This window comes from Coregonus lavaretus (genome assembly GCF_964263955.1).
Source record: "Coregonus lavaretus genome assembly, chromosome: 6".
NCBI lineage: Eukaryota > Metazoa > Chordata > Actinopteri > Salmoniformes > Salmonidae > Coregonus > Coregonus lavaretus.
This window is the reverse complement of record NC_139993.1, coordinates 49,052,311-49,070,546: the sequence shown is the minus strand read 5'-3', so window position 1 is coordinate 49,070,546 and position 18,236 is coordinate 49,052,311. Positions and strand designations below refer to the sequence as shown.

General features: G+C 41.9%; 2 protein-coding genes across 3 annotated transcripts; both read left to right on the top strand.

Moving 5' to 3' along the window:
* The first annotated feature begins 6,207 nt into the window (after window positions 1-6,207).
* On the top strand, window positions 6,208-8,592 carry glrx2 (glutaredoxin 2). Of its 2 annotated transcripts, none has more exons than XM_084164231.1 (4): window positions 6,208-6,608; window positions 7,426-7,495; window positions 7,579-7,755; window positions 8,250-8,592. In XM_084164231.1, exons 1-4 carry the CDS (start codon window positions 6,595-6,597, stop codon window positions 8,412-8,414), a joined length of 426 nt encoding a protein of 141 aa, XP_084020357.1. In that variant the 5' UTR covers window positions 6,208-6,594; the 3' UTR covers window positions 8,415-8,592. The 2 variants fall into 2 exon arrangements, with proteins under 2 accessions (XP_084020357.1, XP_084020356.1); XM_084164230.1 differs by lacking the exon at window positions 6,208-6,608 and adding an exon at window positions 6,661-6,883.
* A 399-nt stretch (window positions 8,593-8,991) lies between these two features.
* LOC311131322 (ubiquitin carboxyl-terminal hydrolase isozyme L5-like) lies at window positions 8,992-17,958 on the top strand. Its single transcript, XM_084164229.1, has 11 exons — window positions 8,992-9,244; window positions 9,819-9,882; window positions 9,965-10,070; window positions 10,514-10,639; window positions 10,792-10,853; window positions 12,746-12,876; window positions 15,514-15,577; window positions 15,683-15,785; window positions 16,491-16,604; window positions 16,697-16,795; window positions 17,022-17,958. Exons 1-11 carry the CDS (start codon window positions 9,169-9,171, stop codon window positions 17,064-17,066), a joined length of 990 nt encoding a protein of 329 aa, XP_084020355.1. The 5' UTR covers window positions 8,992-9,168; the 3' UTR covers window positions 17,067-17,958.
* Window positions 17,959-18,236: the final 278 nt, after the last annotated feature.

The window sequence follows — 18,236 nt, the reverse complement described above, 5'->3', positions numbered from 1 at the left end:
GACCATCATCAACATCGTTACCAGCAAAAATATTGTGATCAGATAACAGATACTTTTGAAAAACTAGATGATTACTTCTCGGATTGCGAAAAAATACATTGACACCCCACTGGGCACACACTGTTTGAATCAACGTTGTTTCCACATCATTTCAATGAAATTACGTTGAACCAATGTGGAATAGACGTTGAATTGACGTCTGTGCCCAGTGGGACCTTTCTGTTTTCTCAATGAAATTCAATTCAGCATTGAAAAAAGGCGCAAGTTTAAGGTTGTTCCACCTGAGCGAGTCTGACCACAAGTCAGAGACCACTATGATGACACACCAAATGCATTTGATGGATCCTTTTTGACCTCTTATAATGCCTCTTAAGGGGAAAGTACATTACTCAGTTTGGGAAATCCGAAAGTTACATTACTGATTTACAATTTGGGACAGGTAACTAGTAACTGTAACGGATTACATTTAGAAAATAACCTACCCAAAACTGGTTTTGGGTTAAAAAACACTCCAGGCCACTCTTGAAAGTCTAACACTAGATAGAAAGTATGTAGAAATGATCATGGAACGTTACGTTTTCAAATAACTGCAATTTTTCTGGCTGGCAAATTGCTTTTGGCGAACAAATCGGTCCAAAATAAAATCTGTTCTGCCCTCCACTGAATTATTTTTATCCCAATGTGGCCCTCATACCAAAATTATTGCTCACCCCTGCGCTAGCCCAAACGGCCACCAGATTATTTATACTTTGTTTGTCATCTGCGTGCTGTCATCTGTGTGCGTCTGACTTTAATGTGCCCAGCCGGCTATACACGTGTCCCCCGGTGACCAGCTTGTACATAAAACATCCTTCATTTAGGCTGCAAAGGCATCGGTTTCCTCCTTAACTCGATTTAATGGCCCACTGGACTAAAGAAACTGGTAAAATATGCGTACTGTCTTAATAAAACAACATTTAACGCCACCATTTTCGGATTTTCAGATAACTTCTGGATGTTGCACACCATGTTCAGCCAATCAGGTTGCAGCAGTATGTTACCGCTGGCTGAATGCGGTGCGCATTAAAATGAACTAAGGGAGGAATCTGATGCCTTTGAAACCTAAATGAAGGATGTTTTTTGTATGAGCTGGGCACATTTAAGTCGGAAGCAGATGACAAACAATGTAAAAGGAATAATACTGCCATCTGGTGGCCAGTTGGGCTAGGGGGAAGTCACTCTCAATTTTAAAATAGCCTTCCTTACTGCATTCCATTATGGACGTGCTCAGGTGAGCAAGACTGTGAAGATTTGAGCACCTGCTAGACAAGTAGATCTACATAACATGTGCACGACATAGTCACCCCACTACAAATAATGGCAGAGAGGAAGAGGCAAAGCATAATAGTATGTAACTAGTCAGTATATAGCATAGAGAATAATAGGGACTGTTCATTGCACGTGGCATTTCGACAAAAAAAATATAAAAATATAAACATAGGCCTACTCCTCGCATCCTCAGTCTCCTCTTTCCTCGCCTCTTCTCAAAATCCTTCCGGCATTCTCATCTAATGGGTTTTGAGGAGGCGAGGCAGTAATTCATTTGTAAATCGGGAGGTGCTGGAACAAAAAGTGAGCGCAAGAGGGGGGTGACCTCGGGAGGATAAAGGATTGCATGCTTATTTGGCAGAATATTATTTAATACAGCACAAATGATCGAAATGACAGGCTCCTTTGACACTGACAAACTGAGAATCTGAGCTAAGTAAAAACGACCTTGTCTTGAATCAATCAATAGCCAATAGTCCTAGGTGTGTCGAGACACATATTGTAGGCTACAATATGAGGAGGAAGTTATAGTCCTAAAAATGCTTTCCAGTTTCAATGACTCACCCAGTTATGCGCTGTGCCAAATGCCTATCTCTCTCTTGTTTTACTTTGTAGTTGATCAAATATTTTGGTAGCCTACAGCAGACAGATTAGAGTATTCTCTTTTCAGCAGGAGCCATTTGCTTTCCAACCTGTGTTTTCCCAGGATTGTATTTAAAATATTGCGAAAGGCCTGTTTTGTATGCATGTAGACTGTAGGCTATGCCTTGTTGTTGGGCTACATCCACAGCTAGGTTATTTTTTTAAAGAAGCTATTGATCCTCTGTGGCTAAATTATATGCCTTCCCATGGTGTATTGGGCTATTCTGAATAATTTCATTTCTTTCTGAACAGACAGCAGTAATTCTATAACTTTGGCAAATGTATTTACATTTATCAGGGGTGCTGTAGCTCCTCCAGACCGCAGCTATGATTCTGTAAGGAAATAAATGATGAAGTGCAAGCTGGAGAAATGAGAGTTGCAGGCTCATGTCTATCAGAGCAGAGAGAGGGAGAAAGATCATTTAAAAAATAATATCTAGTTCTGTGAGAGATACAGGTGCGCTTCTCACACAGCCACGGCCATGCGTTGGTCTCAAACATAGGTTACAATGTTGCGCAAACCATAAACGCGGGCCCAACCCAAATCAACACCTTAGAATATCAAGCCTGGGCTGAAAATCTTTTTTTTTCACATTTCGCTTTTCCCGCATGCTAACATGAGAGAGGGAACAGCTCTACTTATTGGCCGTGTTCGAGAGCATCAAAACTGTGATGTATCATGGGGAAATTGTGACTGGCTGACTGACTGATCTACAAATAATAATGAGTCGTTATTTATGATGCAAGGTGATTTGTAGATCAGTCAGTCAGAAGTCGCCTGTACTGTCGGCTGCAATGTCGAACAAGCCCATTGTCCCCTCCTGCTCGCCCCACCCGGACCCAAAAAAATTGGCCAGTGAGATGTCTCGCCCTGGGGCACCCACTCCGCGGGCAATAAGTAGACCAGAGTGGCCTCCGCCCTGATCAGAAAAAATGGTGGAGTGGGGTGTCTTGCTTTTCACTTTCTACCATCTCTGACCCAATATGGTGTGATTGCGAAAACCCAACCACAGACAGAAGGGGTAACCCAGACACGTCACAGGGGATATAAAGCTGAAGCATCTGTTTAGAACATTTTCTCCATTGGGGTACGTCTGTATAACTGGATCATGGACTTCCTGTTCGATCGAGTCATACGGGTGAGGGTTGGGTCAGAATTGTCAATGTGGTTTGAAGTGGACAATGATACTCCTCAAGGAAGTGTGGTTAGTCTGGTGTTGTTCACCCTGATGATAGATTACATATTTAAGGAAGTGGGACAAGGAGTGTGTGTGGCCTTGTATGCTGATGATGGGGCTGTATGGAAGAGAGGTGGGAATGTGAAATATGTGATGAGGAAGATGAGTGAGTGGGGCACTGCCACTGAGGATAAGGTGGGACAAACTTTCATTAGCATACTGGGCGAGGTTGAAAGGGAGTTCAGAAGGATATCCTGGGGTCACGGCAACTGGGGAATGCTGGGAGCAAGGAGTGGGTAAGCAGAGGGCATACGGGTGGACAATTGGGCAGAAAGGGGTAGAATATGGACCAGGGGAGAGAGAGATGTGGCCGGCAATTACATTGGGGAACGTTTCTCCGTGGTTGTTTCCAAAACCAAGTGTAGATGTGGATATGACTGAGGGCAGGAGAGAATGGGATGAGGACATGAGACAGTATGTGCAGAGATATATAGATAATCGTTTTTATTCGTTTTGAAGGATATACAGTGCATTCGGAAAGTATTCAGACCCCTTGACTTTTTCGAAATTTTGTTATGTTACAGCCTTATTCTAAAATGGATTAAATTGTACCCCCCCCCCCCCCCCCCCCACCCACTTCAATCTTTACAAAATACCCCATAATGTCAAAGCAAAAACATGTTTTTATATACATTTTTGCAAATTTATAAAAAAGTAAAAACTGAAATATTACATTTACATAAGTATTCAGTATTCAGACCCTTTACTCAGTACTTTGTTGAAGCACCTTTGGCAGCGATTACAGCCGTGAGTCTTCTTGGATATGAGGCTACAAGCTTGGCACACCTGTATTTGGGGAGTTTCTCCCATTAATCTATGCAGATCCTCTCAACCTCTGTCAGGTTGGATGGGGAGCGTCGCTGCACAGCTATTTTCAGGTATCTCCAGCGATGTTAGATCGGGTTCAAGTCCGGGCTCTGGCTGGGCCACTCAAGGACATTCAGAAACTTGTCCCGAAGCCATTCCTGCTTTGTCTGGGCTGTGTGCTTAGGGTCGTTGTCCTGTTGGAAGGTGAAACTTTGCCCCAGTCTGAGGTCCTGAGCGCTCTGAGCACGTTTTCATCAAGGATCTCTCTGTATTTTGCTCCGTTCATCTTTCCCTCGATCCTGACTAGTCTCCCAGTCCCTGCTGACGAAGAACATCCCCACAGCATGATGCTGCCACCACCATGGTTCACTGTAGAGATGTTGCCAGGTTTCCTCCAGACGTGACGCTTGACATTCATGCCAAAGAGTTCAATCTTGGTTTCATCAGACCAGAGAATCTTGTTTCTCATGGTCTGAGAGTCCTTTAGGTGCCTTTTGGCAAACACCAAGCGGGCTGTCATGTGCCTTTTACTGAGGAGTGGCTTCCATCTGGCCACTCTACTATAAAGGCCTGATTGGTGGAGTGCTGCAGAGATGGTTGTCCTTCTGGAAGGTTCTACCATCTCCACAGAGGAACTCTGTAACCTCCCTGACCAAGACCCTTCTCCCCCGATTGCTCAGTTTGGCCGGGCGGCCAGCTCTAGGAAGAGTCTTGGTGGTTCCAAACTTTTTCCATTTAAGAATGATGGAGGCCACTGTGTTTTGGTACCCTTCCCCAGATCTGTGCCTCGACACAATCCTGTCTCTGAGCTATATGGACAATTCCTTTGACCTCATGGCTTGGTTTTTGCTCTGACATGCACTGTCAACTGTGGGACCTTATATAGACAGGTGTGTACCTTTCCAAATCATGTCCAATCAATTGAATTTACCACAGGTAAGTTGTAGAAACATCTCAAGGATGATCAATGGAAACAGGATACACCTGAGCTCAATTTCGAGTCTCATAGCATAGGGTCTGAATACTTATGTAAATCAGGTATTTCTGTTTTTTATTTCGTCTAAATTTGCAAAAAAAAATTAAACCAGTTTTTGCTTTGTGTTTATGGGGTATTGTGTGTAGACTGATGAGGGGAAAAACATATCTAATAAATTTTTTAATATGGCTGTAACGTAACGAAATGTGGAAAAACTGAAGTGTTCTGAATACTTTCCGAATGCACTGTATACAGATGGTTGAAAGGATCCAGTCAGTGGTAGGCTGGGGGCAGGGGTGTATATGTCAGATTTCAATGTTAGAGTATCTAAGCGGTTAACTGGTGATTATTTGTCAGTGTATGTGGCCGAGTTGATGGCCATGATTATAGGTTTTAGATGGGTGGAGGAGGTGAAACCACTCAGAGTGGTGATCTGCTCTGATTCGGCTGCAGTGTTGAGTAGTGTGAAGTCTGACAGGTCGAATAGGGGAGACTTGTTTGTGGAGATGCTGTTAATGGGATTGGAGAGGATGGGAGGGGTGGTAAGCTTTTGCTGGGTTCCCGCCCATGTGGGTGTGGAGGGTAATGAGAAGGCTGATGTGGTGGCTAAAAGTGCGGTAAGGAGAGAGGGGGTAGATATTCAGGTCCTGTTGGGCCGCAGGTCCTTGATCCGGGCAAAAGTTAAGGAAGAGGCAGGGAGTATGGGATGTAGTAGAGAGGAAGTTGTGTGGAGTAGCTTCGGTTGTGCGGAGTAGACTTCGGTTGTGTGGAGTAGACTTCGGTTGTGTGGAGTAGACTTCGGTTGTGTGGAGTAGACTTCGGTTTGGGCACACAGGTTTAAATGCCATGTTGTGGATGAAAGGGAGACATGAAAGAGGTCTGTGTGATGAGTGTTGAGTGGAGGAAACAGTGGAGCATGTGTTGATATTTTTTTAACTGTATGACATAGATAGGGAGAGATTGTGTGAAAGGGTTTAGAGAGGCTGGTTGGGGTTTGGGTAGTGTAGTGTAGTGGGGGGAGGAAAGGGGAGGGAAGTGATGTTTAGGGCTCTGTTTTACTTAGAGGAACAGGACTCATGAAGATAATTACATTTAGGTAGGCCGTGACTGGCCTCACACTCCAGTACAGTAGGTGGCAGTGTATGCACCTTAAAAGTTGGCTGCTACCTGCCAACCCAATCTCGAAGAAGAAGAAGAAGAAGAAGAAGAAGATTTTCTCCCACCAAATATGGTAGTGAGGAAGTCCAGTCGCGGGTAGTGGGAGAGGATGGAACTATGTGAAACTGGGCCGACATTCTGCTAATTTTGTCATCGATGAAACATCTGATCTCAATACATTTTTCAGTTCCCAAAACTAAAATATGTTACGAACACAGTGCACTACGTTTTATAGACTTGACGGTTTGTCAAAGTTTTTATTTATTTAAATTGCGTTCTTTAGAAGTAGTGCAAAGCGGAATGGAGTTTGTGCACACGCGCACTTCATTGAGGATGCATTCCGTAACGGAAATATACAAATACATGCTACAACACGCCAATAGGATCTCGATAGTTCGTGCTTTGCCTACCTCCTTGCGTGTTCTGCCCACTACGCTTCATTTGCTCCCACTGTAAACGACACAGATGAACTATCTTGGGTTAGTTATAAATGTCTTTGACACACCCCTCTTGCATAATAATGTACTTCCTGTAGTCAAGGTAAGCATGTGCGGCCAATTGTAAATCGTAAACAGAGAAAGCAGAGGTAGTGGTCACCCAGAAACGCTAATGTTTTACTACACTACTGAGTGTATATTAACCGCATGTTCCACCACGGCCAACAGCTTGATTATATGTTATTTGTTTTCTCTTTGCTAATGATGTTAGCGCGAGGAGGATTCCTGTCCAGATTCGCATGGAACGGTTGCCGAAGGTCACTTTCCCTGCTAGCTAACATTAAAATGTCAATATTTGTATAATGTCTGTAGGCAGCCATGTGTTATTCATTGTAAACTATCGTAATGTATTTGGACGGCGAAACTGGAAAGCTAGCGAATAAATAAATGTGACCAGCATTCTAATGTTTACGAGTCTCGTGAAGATCGGTAGCCAATTGATGGTTGCAGTAATCCTTTTCCCACCGCAAACTAATCCTTCAGATTAGTACCCAGCCAGTGCCTTGCTGTGAATTTTCGACAGTTTGCTAGCTAACACTACAGATGAAGATAGCTAGCTGGCATCAGAATGGACACAAAATACAAACTGAGTCTCACCTGTTTAATTGTTCTATTATCACTGATAATAGGGATAATCTCTTCTGCACACGCTTTGACATGTTTAAGGTTATTGCTACAATATTTTCATTGATGGGATGGTGCATGTCTGTATCAATGCTTTAGCTAGCTAGTTAGCTAACTATTTACATTACTGACATAACGTTAGCTAGTTAACAACCTGTGTGTGTCCTTCTTTCAGGATGGGGAACTTCACATCCTTTGGCTCAAGTGGTCCGTCAAGCACAGCAGCGTGTGGCCAGTTTCTACAGGTAAAAATTCACATTTTCATCTCATATGATTCTGTGTGTATGTTAGTGACTTGGTCTCACATTGATTTTATTTTTCTCTTCAGGAGGTGGTGTCTCATAACTGCATTGTCATATTCTCCAAGACCACTTGTCCATATTGCAAAATGGCCAAGAATGTATTCAATGAAATTGGTGCTACATACAAGGTGATCGAGCTGGATGAACACAATGATGGAAGAAGACTACAAGAGGCCTTGGCTCAGATGACCGGTGCCAGAACGGTATGAAACAACCTCATGTTTATGTCATGACCAATTTGCATTCTGCAATCTATTTTGCCATGGTGTTTTACATTGCTATGTGCTAAATTACATATCACATTACATCTCGCATATGTCACCTTAGCTTTAGTATAACAGAGAATTCTCTGTAACCCTCAAAGTGAAAAGTAGGTTGTTGATTGAATACTGTTCATGTTTTACCCTAAATGTAATATGTATGCTACATAGATGTACAGTATGTATCTGCTGATTCTACTGCTCCTTCTGACGTTTGACCTGACTGTATGTTGCTATCTCGTTGATGTTGATAGCAATAGTTTGTTCTTGTTACTGACTGATTGCGTTAACACAACTGGTACCAGACCAGTAGGGACATCGTTCTGATTATTATGAACACACACACAAACAGAACAGCTGAACTGAACTAGTTTACTGAGCACAATTTAGTGTAAGTTATTTTAATGGCATTACTTCGTTATTACCTGTGGTTTCAGGTGCCGAGGGTCTTCATCAATGGAAACTGCATTGGAGGAGGCTCTGACACAAAGGAGCTACACCAGAAGGGAAAGCTGCTGCCTCTGATAGAACAATGTGCCCCGTGCTGCATGAAAACTAACTCTGAAGGCTCGGGCAGTGGACAGTTTGAGTCCACCAAATGACTAACCGTTCTAATTCTCACTGTAATTCATCCTGTATTTATCTCATGTTTGCTCGACTTTGTGTGATACATTATATGGGTTCTATGTTGTCTATTTACCAAGATGCACACATCGCCCTTCCTCTACATTCAGGGAATGTACAGTATTTTAAAGAATTAAACTCCAATCTTTTCAACAAGGGAGGACTGCACCTAATTATTTGCATGCCTGTGAAGTAAGAGGTACATTAACTGGTTTAACATGATACACTGGTTAAAATTAAGGTAGTGCTTTGTAATAAAAGCAGCAATGTGTTAGTTGTCACAATGTGTTATTTATTATTTTTTGCGAAGTAACACCGTTATATGGCAACATTTGAATTGCCCAATAGAATGACAATTATATATAATATATACTAATACATGTGTTGCAACGCCAGGGTGGTGGGTTCGATTCCCACTGGGGACCAGTATGAAAAATGTATGCACTTAATAACTGTAAGTCGCTCTGGATAAGAGCGTCTGCTAAATTACTAAAATGTTTTTAAAAAATATCCCTTGCAGACAGCCCCCCTTCTTCTACCCCATAGGCGATTTGCACATGATTTCTGTTGAAAGACCTGCCGGGAGATATTGCTTGTACGCAGCGGGTTGATTCATTTTACTAGCTAAGTAGCTAAGCTAGCCACTACAGATATAAGCTAGTCTGCTGCAAAAATACTGCAATAAAATTACTTGCCCTACAGTCGTTCTTGAATTAAAAAAAAATAATCATAATGGCTGGAAGCGCAGGAGAATGGTGTCTTATGGAAAGTGATCCTGGGGTTTTCACAGAATTGATCAAAGGCTTTGGTGAGTGTGCTATACGATAGGTAGCTAGCATGCTACCAATACCTGCTAGCTAGATTGCCAACAAGCCCTAGCAGCAAAGTCTATGCGCTAACTAAGTAGCCTTGGCTACGCACATCCTTTGTGGCCATAGTGTTAGATTGCAGTGCAGCAAATTTCATAAACATAGCTAGCTAGCTATTTGTGAATCAGATTGAACACCATCTAGCTATCTGCTATAGCTAACGTGCTAGTTAGCTAGGGGCGTCATTTATTCCAGCGTGGTAGCTAACTAAGCATGATGAGATAGCATGTTAACATGACACTCGCTGGTTCCGTATCTGGGTTAACTAGCTGAGTACTGAAATTCCTTTAGAATCAATTTGACTGCATGCCTTTCCAATTGAATATTGTACACATTATGAAGGCCTAGCTAGTTAGATAAACTGGTCATAGTTGGTGCAATCCTCTGCGAATTCAAATGGCTAGAGTCTTGTCAACTGCATAGCTAACGGTAACTAGTTAAATTGCATAGGTAGTGTCCTGTTCACTATCCATCATAGTAACTAACCCAGATTTCTCATTTCTACTAACTCAGGTTGTAAAGGAGCTCAGGTGGAAGAAATATGGAGTATGGAACCAGAGAACTTTGAAAACCTGAAGTAAGCCATGCCCTAATCTCTTTGCTTCGAAACAGTTCACTTCACAAATTCATAATAATAGGTTTCTCTTCCTTACTTCCAGACCAGTTCATGGGTTGATCTTCCTGTTCAAGTGGCAGCCAGGTGAGGCGCCAGCAGGATCTATCGTTCAGGATTCAAGGCTTGACAACATCTTCTTTGCCAAGCAGGTACATGGTTTGGTTAGACATCTTGGTCCTCTGTAGCTCAGCTGGTAGAGCACGGCGCTTGTAACGCCAAGGTAGTGGGTTCGATCCCCGGGACCACCCATACACAAAAATGTATGCACGAGTGACTGTAAGTCGCTTTGGATAAAAGCGTCTGCTAAATGGCATATTATTTATTATTATTATTATGATTATTATCTTTGACAGGAGAAAACTATGTATTCATTGTATGTATTGCAGAGCGTTTGCACATATTCAAAGTGTTTTCAGAAGTTGTTTTTCTTCCTGGCACTGATTCTGCTGATAGCTGCTATTTTGAAGAAGAGTCTACTTGCAGTAACTGATGTTTTTTTTAAAAGTTCAATGTATTGACTGTAAGTCACTCTGGTTAAGAGCGTCTGACAGGATCTCATATGTCTAATGTCTCTCTGTGTGTATTGTTTCAGGTGATAAATAACGCATGTGCTACCCAGGCCATTGTGAGTGTGCTGCTGAACTGCACTCACACTGATATGCTGCTGGGAGAGACACTCACAGAGTTCAGAGAATTCTCACTCAGCTTCGATGCTGCTGTAAGTTGTGCATGATTCTGGTTATTGATGTCATTTTATGCTAAGAGTAGGCAGCGTTTACTTTATGCAGGCTGTTCTTTATTTTCAGTCTGTGTTTTTGTCCTTGGGATGTGCATAACACCCACACATTGATGATATTCTCTTCTATAAAGATGAAAGGTCTGGCTCTCAGCAACTCTGAAGTTATTCGACAAGTTCACAACAGCTTTGCCAGGTGAGTTGACTCTTTTGATTTCAGAGAATGATAGTCTCACCGCAGACATCACTAGACAAATTGAAGGCTTAGCTGTATGCAGACAAACTGCCATTTTTGATTGTGTGTAGTTTTTCATAAGACCGAGTTCGAGATTGGGAGAAAAAAGGCTTTGATTTTAATACCATGTGAGTTGCTCTGCTAATGAGATATACAGTATCTCACAAAAGTTAGTACACCCCTCACATTTTTGTAAATATTTGAGTATATCTTTTCATGTGACAACACTGAAGAAATTACACTTTTCTACAATGTAAAGTAGTGAGTGTACAGCTTGTATAACAGTGTAAATTTGCTGTGCCCTCAAAATAACTCAACACACAGCCATTAATGTCTAAACCGCTGGCAACAAAAGTGAGTACACCCCTAAGTGAAAATGTCCAAATTGGGCCCAATTATCAATTTTCCCTCCCCGGTGTCATGTGACTCGTTAGTGTTACAAGGTCTCAGGTGTGAATGGGGAGCAGGTGTGTTAAATTTGGTGTCATCGCTCTCACACTCCCTCATACTGGTCACTGGAAGTTCAACATGGCACCTCATGGCAAAGAACTCTCTGAGGATCTGAACAAAAAGAATTGTTGCTCTACATAAAGATGGCCTGGGCTATAAAAAGATTGCCAAGACCCTGAAACTGAGCTGCAGCACGGTGGCCAAGACCATACAGCGATTTAACAGGACATGTTCCACTCAGAACAGGCCTCGCCATGGTCGACCAAAGAAGTTGAGTGCACGTGCTCAGCGTCATATCCAGAGGTTGTCTTTGGGAAATAGATGTATGAGTGCTGCCAGCATTGCTGCAGAGGTTGAAGGGGTGGGGGGTCAGCCTGTCAGTGCTCAGACCATACGCTGCACACTGCATCAAATTGGTCTGCATGGCTGTCGTCCCAGAAGGAAGCCTCTTCTAAAGATGATGCACAAGAAAGCCCGCAAACAGTTTGCTGAAGACAAGCAGACTAAGGACATGGATGACTGGAACCATGTCCTGTGGTCTGATGAGACCAAGATAAACTTATTTGGTTCAGATGGTGTCAAGCGTGTGTGGCGGCAACCAGGTGAGGAGTACAAAGACAAGTGTGTCTTGCCTACAGTCAAGCATGGTGGTGGGAGTGTCATGGTCTGGGGCTGCATGAGTGCTGCCGGCACTGGGGAGCTACAGTTCATTGAGGGAACCATGAATGCCAACATGTACTGTGACATACTGAAGCAGAGCATGATCCCCTCCCTTCGGAGACTGGGCCGCAGGGCAGTATTCCAACATGATAACGACCCCAAACACACCTCCAAGACGACCACTGCCTTGCTAAATAAGCTGAGGGTAAAGGTGATGGACTGGCCAAGCATGTCTCCAGACCTAAACCCTATTGAGCATCTGTGGGGCATCCTCAAACAGAAGGTGGAGGAGTGCAAGGACTCTAACATCCACCAGCTCTGTGATGTCGTCATGGAGGAGTGGAAGAGGACTCCAGTGGCAACCTGTGAAGCTCTGGTGAACTCCATGCCGAAGAGGTTTAAGGCAGTGCTGGAAAATGATGGTGGCCACACAAAATATTGACACTTTGGGCCCAATTTGGACATTTTCACTTAGGGGTGTACTCACTTTTGTTGCCAGTGGTTTAGACATTAATGGCTGTGTGTTGTGTTATTTTGAGGGGACAGCAAATTTACACTGTTATACAAGCTGTACACTCACTACTTTACATTGTAGCAAAGTGTCATTTCTTCAGTGTTGTCACATGAAAATATCTACTCAAATATTTACAAAAATGTGAGGGGTGTACTCACTTTTGTGAGATACTGTAACTGTCAATTTCTTATTTTTGCAATCTTATTTTATTGTTTCTTTATGTTTTCAGACAGCAGATGTTTGAGTTTGATGCCAAGTCTTCAGCGAAGGATGAGGAAGCATTCCACTTTGTGAGTTACGTCCCTGTCAACGGCAGGCTCTATGAGCTGGACGGACTACGTGAAGGGCCCATCGACCTCGGTATGCACATACCGGTCATATACACTGAGTATACAAAACATTAAGAACAACAGCTCCATTTGCATGGAGCTGACCCTGCAGATAGCACTACTGGGTGATCTGAAAAGTCATAGTCAATCGATCAATAATATAATAATACTTTTAGCAAACTAGAAATAATGAGAATAGAGAGGTTCAGAATTTTTGTAAAACATCACAGTACAGTTGAAAAATATATGGCAAATAGAAATCCAATATGGATGGCGTTAAGAGATGGATGGGAGGTGTTGAATGGAGCTGAAGGATGGGACTAATAACAACTAATAACAACAAGATAACTAGTGTAAGACATGCTGTGTCCATAATAAGTATATAGGTTATATATTGTGAGCTGTTGTGAAAGAGCACAGTTAGAAAGATATGGCGCATAGAAGCATACCAGATGGACATCATGAAAATGATCAGAGGAAGTTCAGGAGTAAAAACAAACAAAATATAATTATTGACTGTGTCCATAAAATGTATATAGTATAAGCATGAAGTAGAGGCCTAAGCATTGTTGTTTACTCCAATTAGGGAAGGGATGGTGGGGTTGGAAAGTAATAAAGGGAAATATATATATTTTTAAAGGATATGTGTGTGTGTGTATATATATATAATATATATATATACAGTGCCCTCCACTATTATTGGCACCCCTGTTTAAGATGTGGTCGAGGACTTCCAAAAATTCTCATTTTTTTAAACAACATAGAACCCAAATGCAAAAAAAGTGAAAAATCCAACCTTTTATTTAAGTACATTACTTTGGTGGTAAAAAAAAATCACACATTTAGAAAAAAAAAAACTTGAAATCATGTGTCCCACAATTATTGGCACCCCTAACAATTCCGCTGAAATTTTTAATTGATTTAAAAATATATATATTTTCTGTAGTTGCTAAAGTTGGTCAGGGTATCTAGGAACTTTTAATTAGTAATTCATGACTTCCTGTTTCCCTGGGGTATAAATATGACGTGACACAGAGGCCTAATTCTCTTACCCATTTGTCAACATGGCAAAGACAAGAGAACACACCATTCAAGTAAGGCAGATTTGTGTCGACCTTCATAAGTCAGGCAATGGCTACAAGAAAATAGCCACTCGCCTTAACTTGCCCGGATCTACAGTCAGAGGAATCATTAAGAAGTTTAAAACAACTGGAACAGTGACAAACAAGGCTGGAAGAGGTCCCAAGTTTATCTTGCCACAACGCACAGTGAAGAGGATGGTAACAGAAGTAAAAAAAAGTCCTAAGCTCACTGTCACAGAATTGCATCAAATAGTGGCATCTTGGGGTCACAAAGTCTCCAAAACAACCATCAGACGCTCTCTACATGCCAACAAGCTGTTTGGGAGGCATGCAAGGAAAAAGCCTTTTCTCACGAACACTCACAAACGTAAACGTCTGGAGTTTGCTAAGCGGCACTGGGACTTCAACTGGGATCGTGTGCTTTGGTCAGATGAGACTAAGATTGAGCTTTTTGGCAACAAACACTCTAAGTGGGTCTGGTGTAAAACAAAAGATGAGTATGCCGAAAAGCACCTCATGCCCACCGTGAAGTATGGTGGAGGATCTGTGATGCTGTGGGCCTGTTTCTCTTCCAAAGGCCCTGGGAACCTTGTTAGGGTGCATGGCATTATGAACGCTTTGAACTACCAGGACATTTTAAATAAAAACCTGATGGCCTCTGCCAGAAAGCTGAAGATGGGTCGTCATTGGGTCTTTCAGCAGGATAATGATCCAAAACATGTGGCAAAATCTACACAAAAATGGTTCAGCAGTCACAAACTCAAGGTCCTCCCATGGCCATCTCAGTCCCCAGACCTCAACCCAATCGAAAACCTGTGGGGCGAGCTAAAGAGGAGAGTGCATAAGAGAGGACCCAGGACACTGGATGATCTAGAAAGATTGTACAAAGAAGAATGGTCAAAGATCCCTCTCTCTGTGTTCTCCAATCTTGTGAAATGTTATAGGAGGAGATTAAGTGCTGTCTTGTTGGCAAAAGGGGTTGTACAAAGTATTAACATCAGGGGTGCCAATAATTGTGGGACACATGATTTGAATTTTTTTTCTTCTAAATGTGTGATTTTTTTATTTTTTACACCAAAGGGAACATAAGCGAACAAATAACACAACAATTACATATTTATTTCATAAACAAAGTTATGCAACACCCAATTCCCCTGTGTGAAAAAGTAATTGCCCCCTTACACTCAATAACTGGTTGTGCCACCTTTAGCTGCAATGACATCTCAATTGGGATTAGGTCTGGACTTTGACTAGACCATTTCAAAACTTCCAATTTGTTGCTATTAAGCAATTTTCATGTAGACTTGATTGTGTGTTTTGGATCATTGTCTTGCTGCATGACCCAGCTGCGCTTCAGCTCACAGACGGATGGTCTGACATTCTCCTGTAGAATTCTCTGATACAGAGCAGAATTAATGGTTCCTTCTAATAAGGCAAGTCGTCCAGGTCCTGAGGCAGGCAACTCCATATGACTGTGGGAAAGTAGGATACATGCTTGTATGTCTATAGTCACTGCTCTACCATGAAATCTATATATCTTTAATAACGTTATTTACTGTTTCACCCCCTCTTGTTTTGTGTTTCAGGTGTATGCAACCAGGACGATTGGATCAACGCAGTTCGGCCAGTGATTGAGAAAAGAATACAGAAGTAAATATTTTTGATCCATTACATTTTGACCACAGTTGATTAGTGCGTCATATTGATGCTGTTTGTGTTTATGCTAGCTCTTGCATCTTCCGTCACGCTTATCAGGTACAGTGAGGGAGAGATCCGCTTCAACCTGATGGCCATCGTGTCGGACAGGAAGATGATTTACGAGAGGAAGATAGCGGAGCTGCAGATTCAGCTTGCAGAGGTACTGTAAGTGGTGTCACTGTTACCCATGATTTCCCTGGGGCAGCCCTCAGACCAGGACTTTTCAATTACCAGACCTCCCGGGCCATGGATAGACTTCAACCCATGTCACTGTCATTTATCAAGTCCTTTAAAATTGCTGCTAATGATGAAAGAAATATGTAGTCTACCTGCGGTAAGTAACGTTGGTCTCATCCCAGCGTTTCCATTAGCTGGTAATTGCCGGCTTTTGGCAGATAAAAATAAATAAATAACTAAAACATTTAAACATTACCGTCCGGCAGAAAATATCCTGATAAAAATAAAATCCTCTATAAATCACATGAAATTGACCATTTTGCTAGATTAATCCCCCTAAAATAGAATTTACAGACATTTCCAGGAGTGTTAAGATTAAGTGAGTTTTCCTTTTCTTCCTCTAATCTAATGCCTGGTCGAGCAGCTATCTTAAAAATGATAACTGTACAAATCAAGCTAACTAGCTACTGTATCAAGGATGGAGGCACAGACATTTGGAAAGATAAATTGACACTGAAACAGAGGATATTGACAAGTGGGCACTCCTAAAAAGCATGACCCTACATGTGGTGGCATTCAAATGGGTTTGTATTTGATATGGCCGGTAAATCTCACATCTGTCCTGCAAAATCTGATTGGACATTTGACTGAATGGAAATGCTGTCTCACCCTCATTTCCCCCCCCCAGGAAGAGCCAATGGACACAGACCAGAGCAGCACCCTCCTCAGCTCCATCCAATCAGAAATTGCCAAGTATCAGCTGCTGATCGACGAGGAGAATCAGAAACTCAAACGATACAAGGTGTGTTCACTGACCATGGGTCTATAGCTGATAAATATAATGGTATGGGTATTTAGCTGTCTTAAATATAATTATTTTTACTACGTTTATAGATCGAAAACATTCGACGAAAGCATAACTACCTACCCTTCATCATGGAACTACTGAAGACACTGGCAGAATACCAGCAGTTGATACCATTGGTGGAAAAGGTGAGGTCTCTTTAGCCGATGCAGAAACTTGAATTTTGTGTGTATAATTTTGTTGTATGATGATAATTGAAGGTTCTCTACAAGGTACATGCAATATATGGCAAACTTTTGAGTCTTTTGAACTGTTTTGATGTATAGTGTTATACAACATATCCACTAGAGGGTGATATTTACCTCTCACAGACAGCTGCTCACTGGCACTAACAAATGTATGTCTTCTCCACAGGCAAAGGAGAAGCAGAGTGCCAGAAAAGTCCAGGAAGCCAAGTGAACACACGGTCACTAGTGCTGAGCGATTAACCAACATTTTGTTTTTGGGGGGGGGGTTATTAAACAACTAATTGACCAACTTCTTTTGTGAGCCCAACGCGCTGTTTCTCTAGAGAGAAATTAAATAATTCAAGACAGAAATCATGTCAAGAACTATGTGGGATGCTGGTGGGGAGATAGATAACACAATGATGAGAGGGATAGACAGTTGGTGAAAGTATGCCTGATCTACTTTGAAGAACTAGTCAAAGGATTTCATCAGACAGCTCTGCAGCATAGGCTACTTAGGCAGGCTAGCTAAATAGGATGACTAAAGACAGTACAGTATGGGGAGCACCTAAATAACGTTACGTCTGGCTGGCAGACTGCTACTTCCTGAGTAGAGATGAAATTATGACTTTAAGGAATAATAGTCATCAAATAAAAACGTAATATACACAACTGAAATATTGTATTATTTCATAATAATTTCTTATTTTTCTATTGATGTCGACCTGACAAAGACAATGGAATATTTTCAATGTTTTGGCAATTCAATGCTCACTAGTTCTGGCTTTGGAATTTCCATCAAAAAGCTATTTCATAATTCATTTAATGTTTAAAAAAAATAAACAAACAGTGATTATTTTTTAATAATTGAACCGAAACCGAACCGACCTCAAAAAGCACTAATCGCTCAGCACTAGCACTCACAATCATCACTCGTCGTATTCATGGGCCATGGACCCCCCTCCCCACCATTGTACCACAGACACAAGCACACAGGCAGTGAGACAGACAATAACTGTGTTGACTCCCACCCACCTCTACCCCTAAGCTGTAATGTATACCTGGAAAGATATGTTTAAATGAACCTGTCTTATTTTCATAATAAAATGTGCTGTAGTTTGGTTGTTAATTGCATTCTGTCATAGTGTAGGCCCACATGGTCAAGTGTGTGTACGCAAGTAAGTTTGCAGGTTTAATAGTATTCAACTCCCATCATTATTAGTGCCCATCAATACTCATTAACGTCACAGATCATGTTGTATCCCATGGTGTATGATCCACAAATTCCCTGATGTTGCTGGTCTAATCAGCAAGTTAGCGTTTTTTTTCCATCATGAATCTTGTTCTGGAGGCAGCTCTGCAGTGCTCACTAGCTGGCACAGTCATAAAATCTGATTTTAAA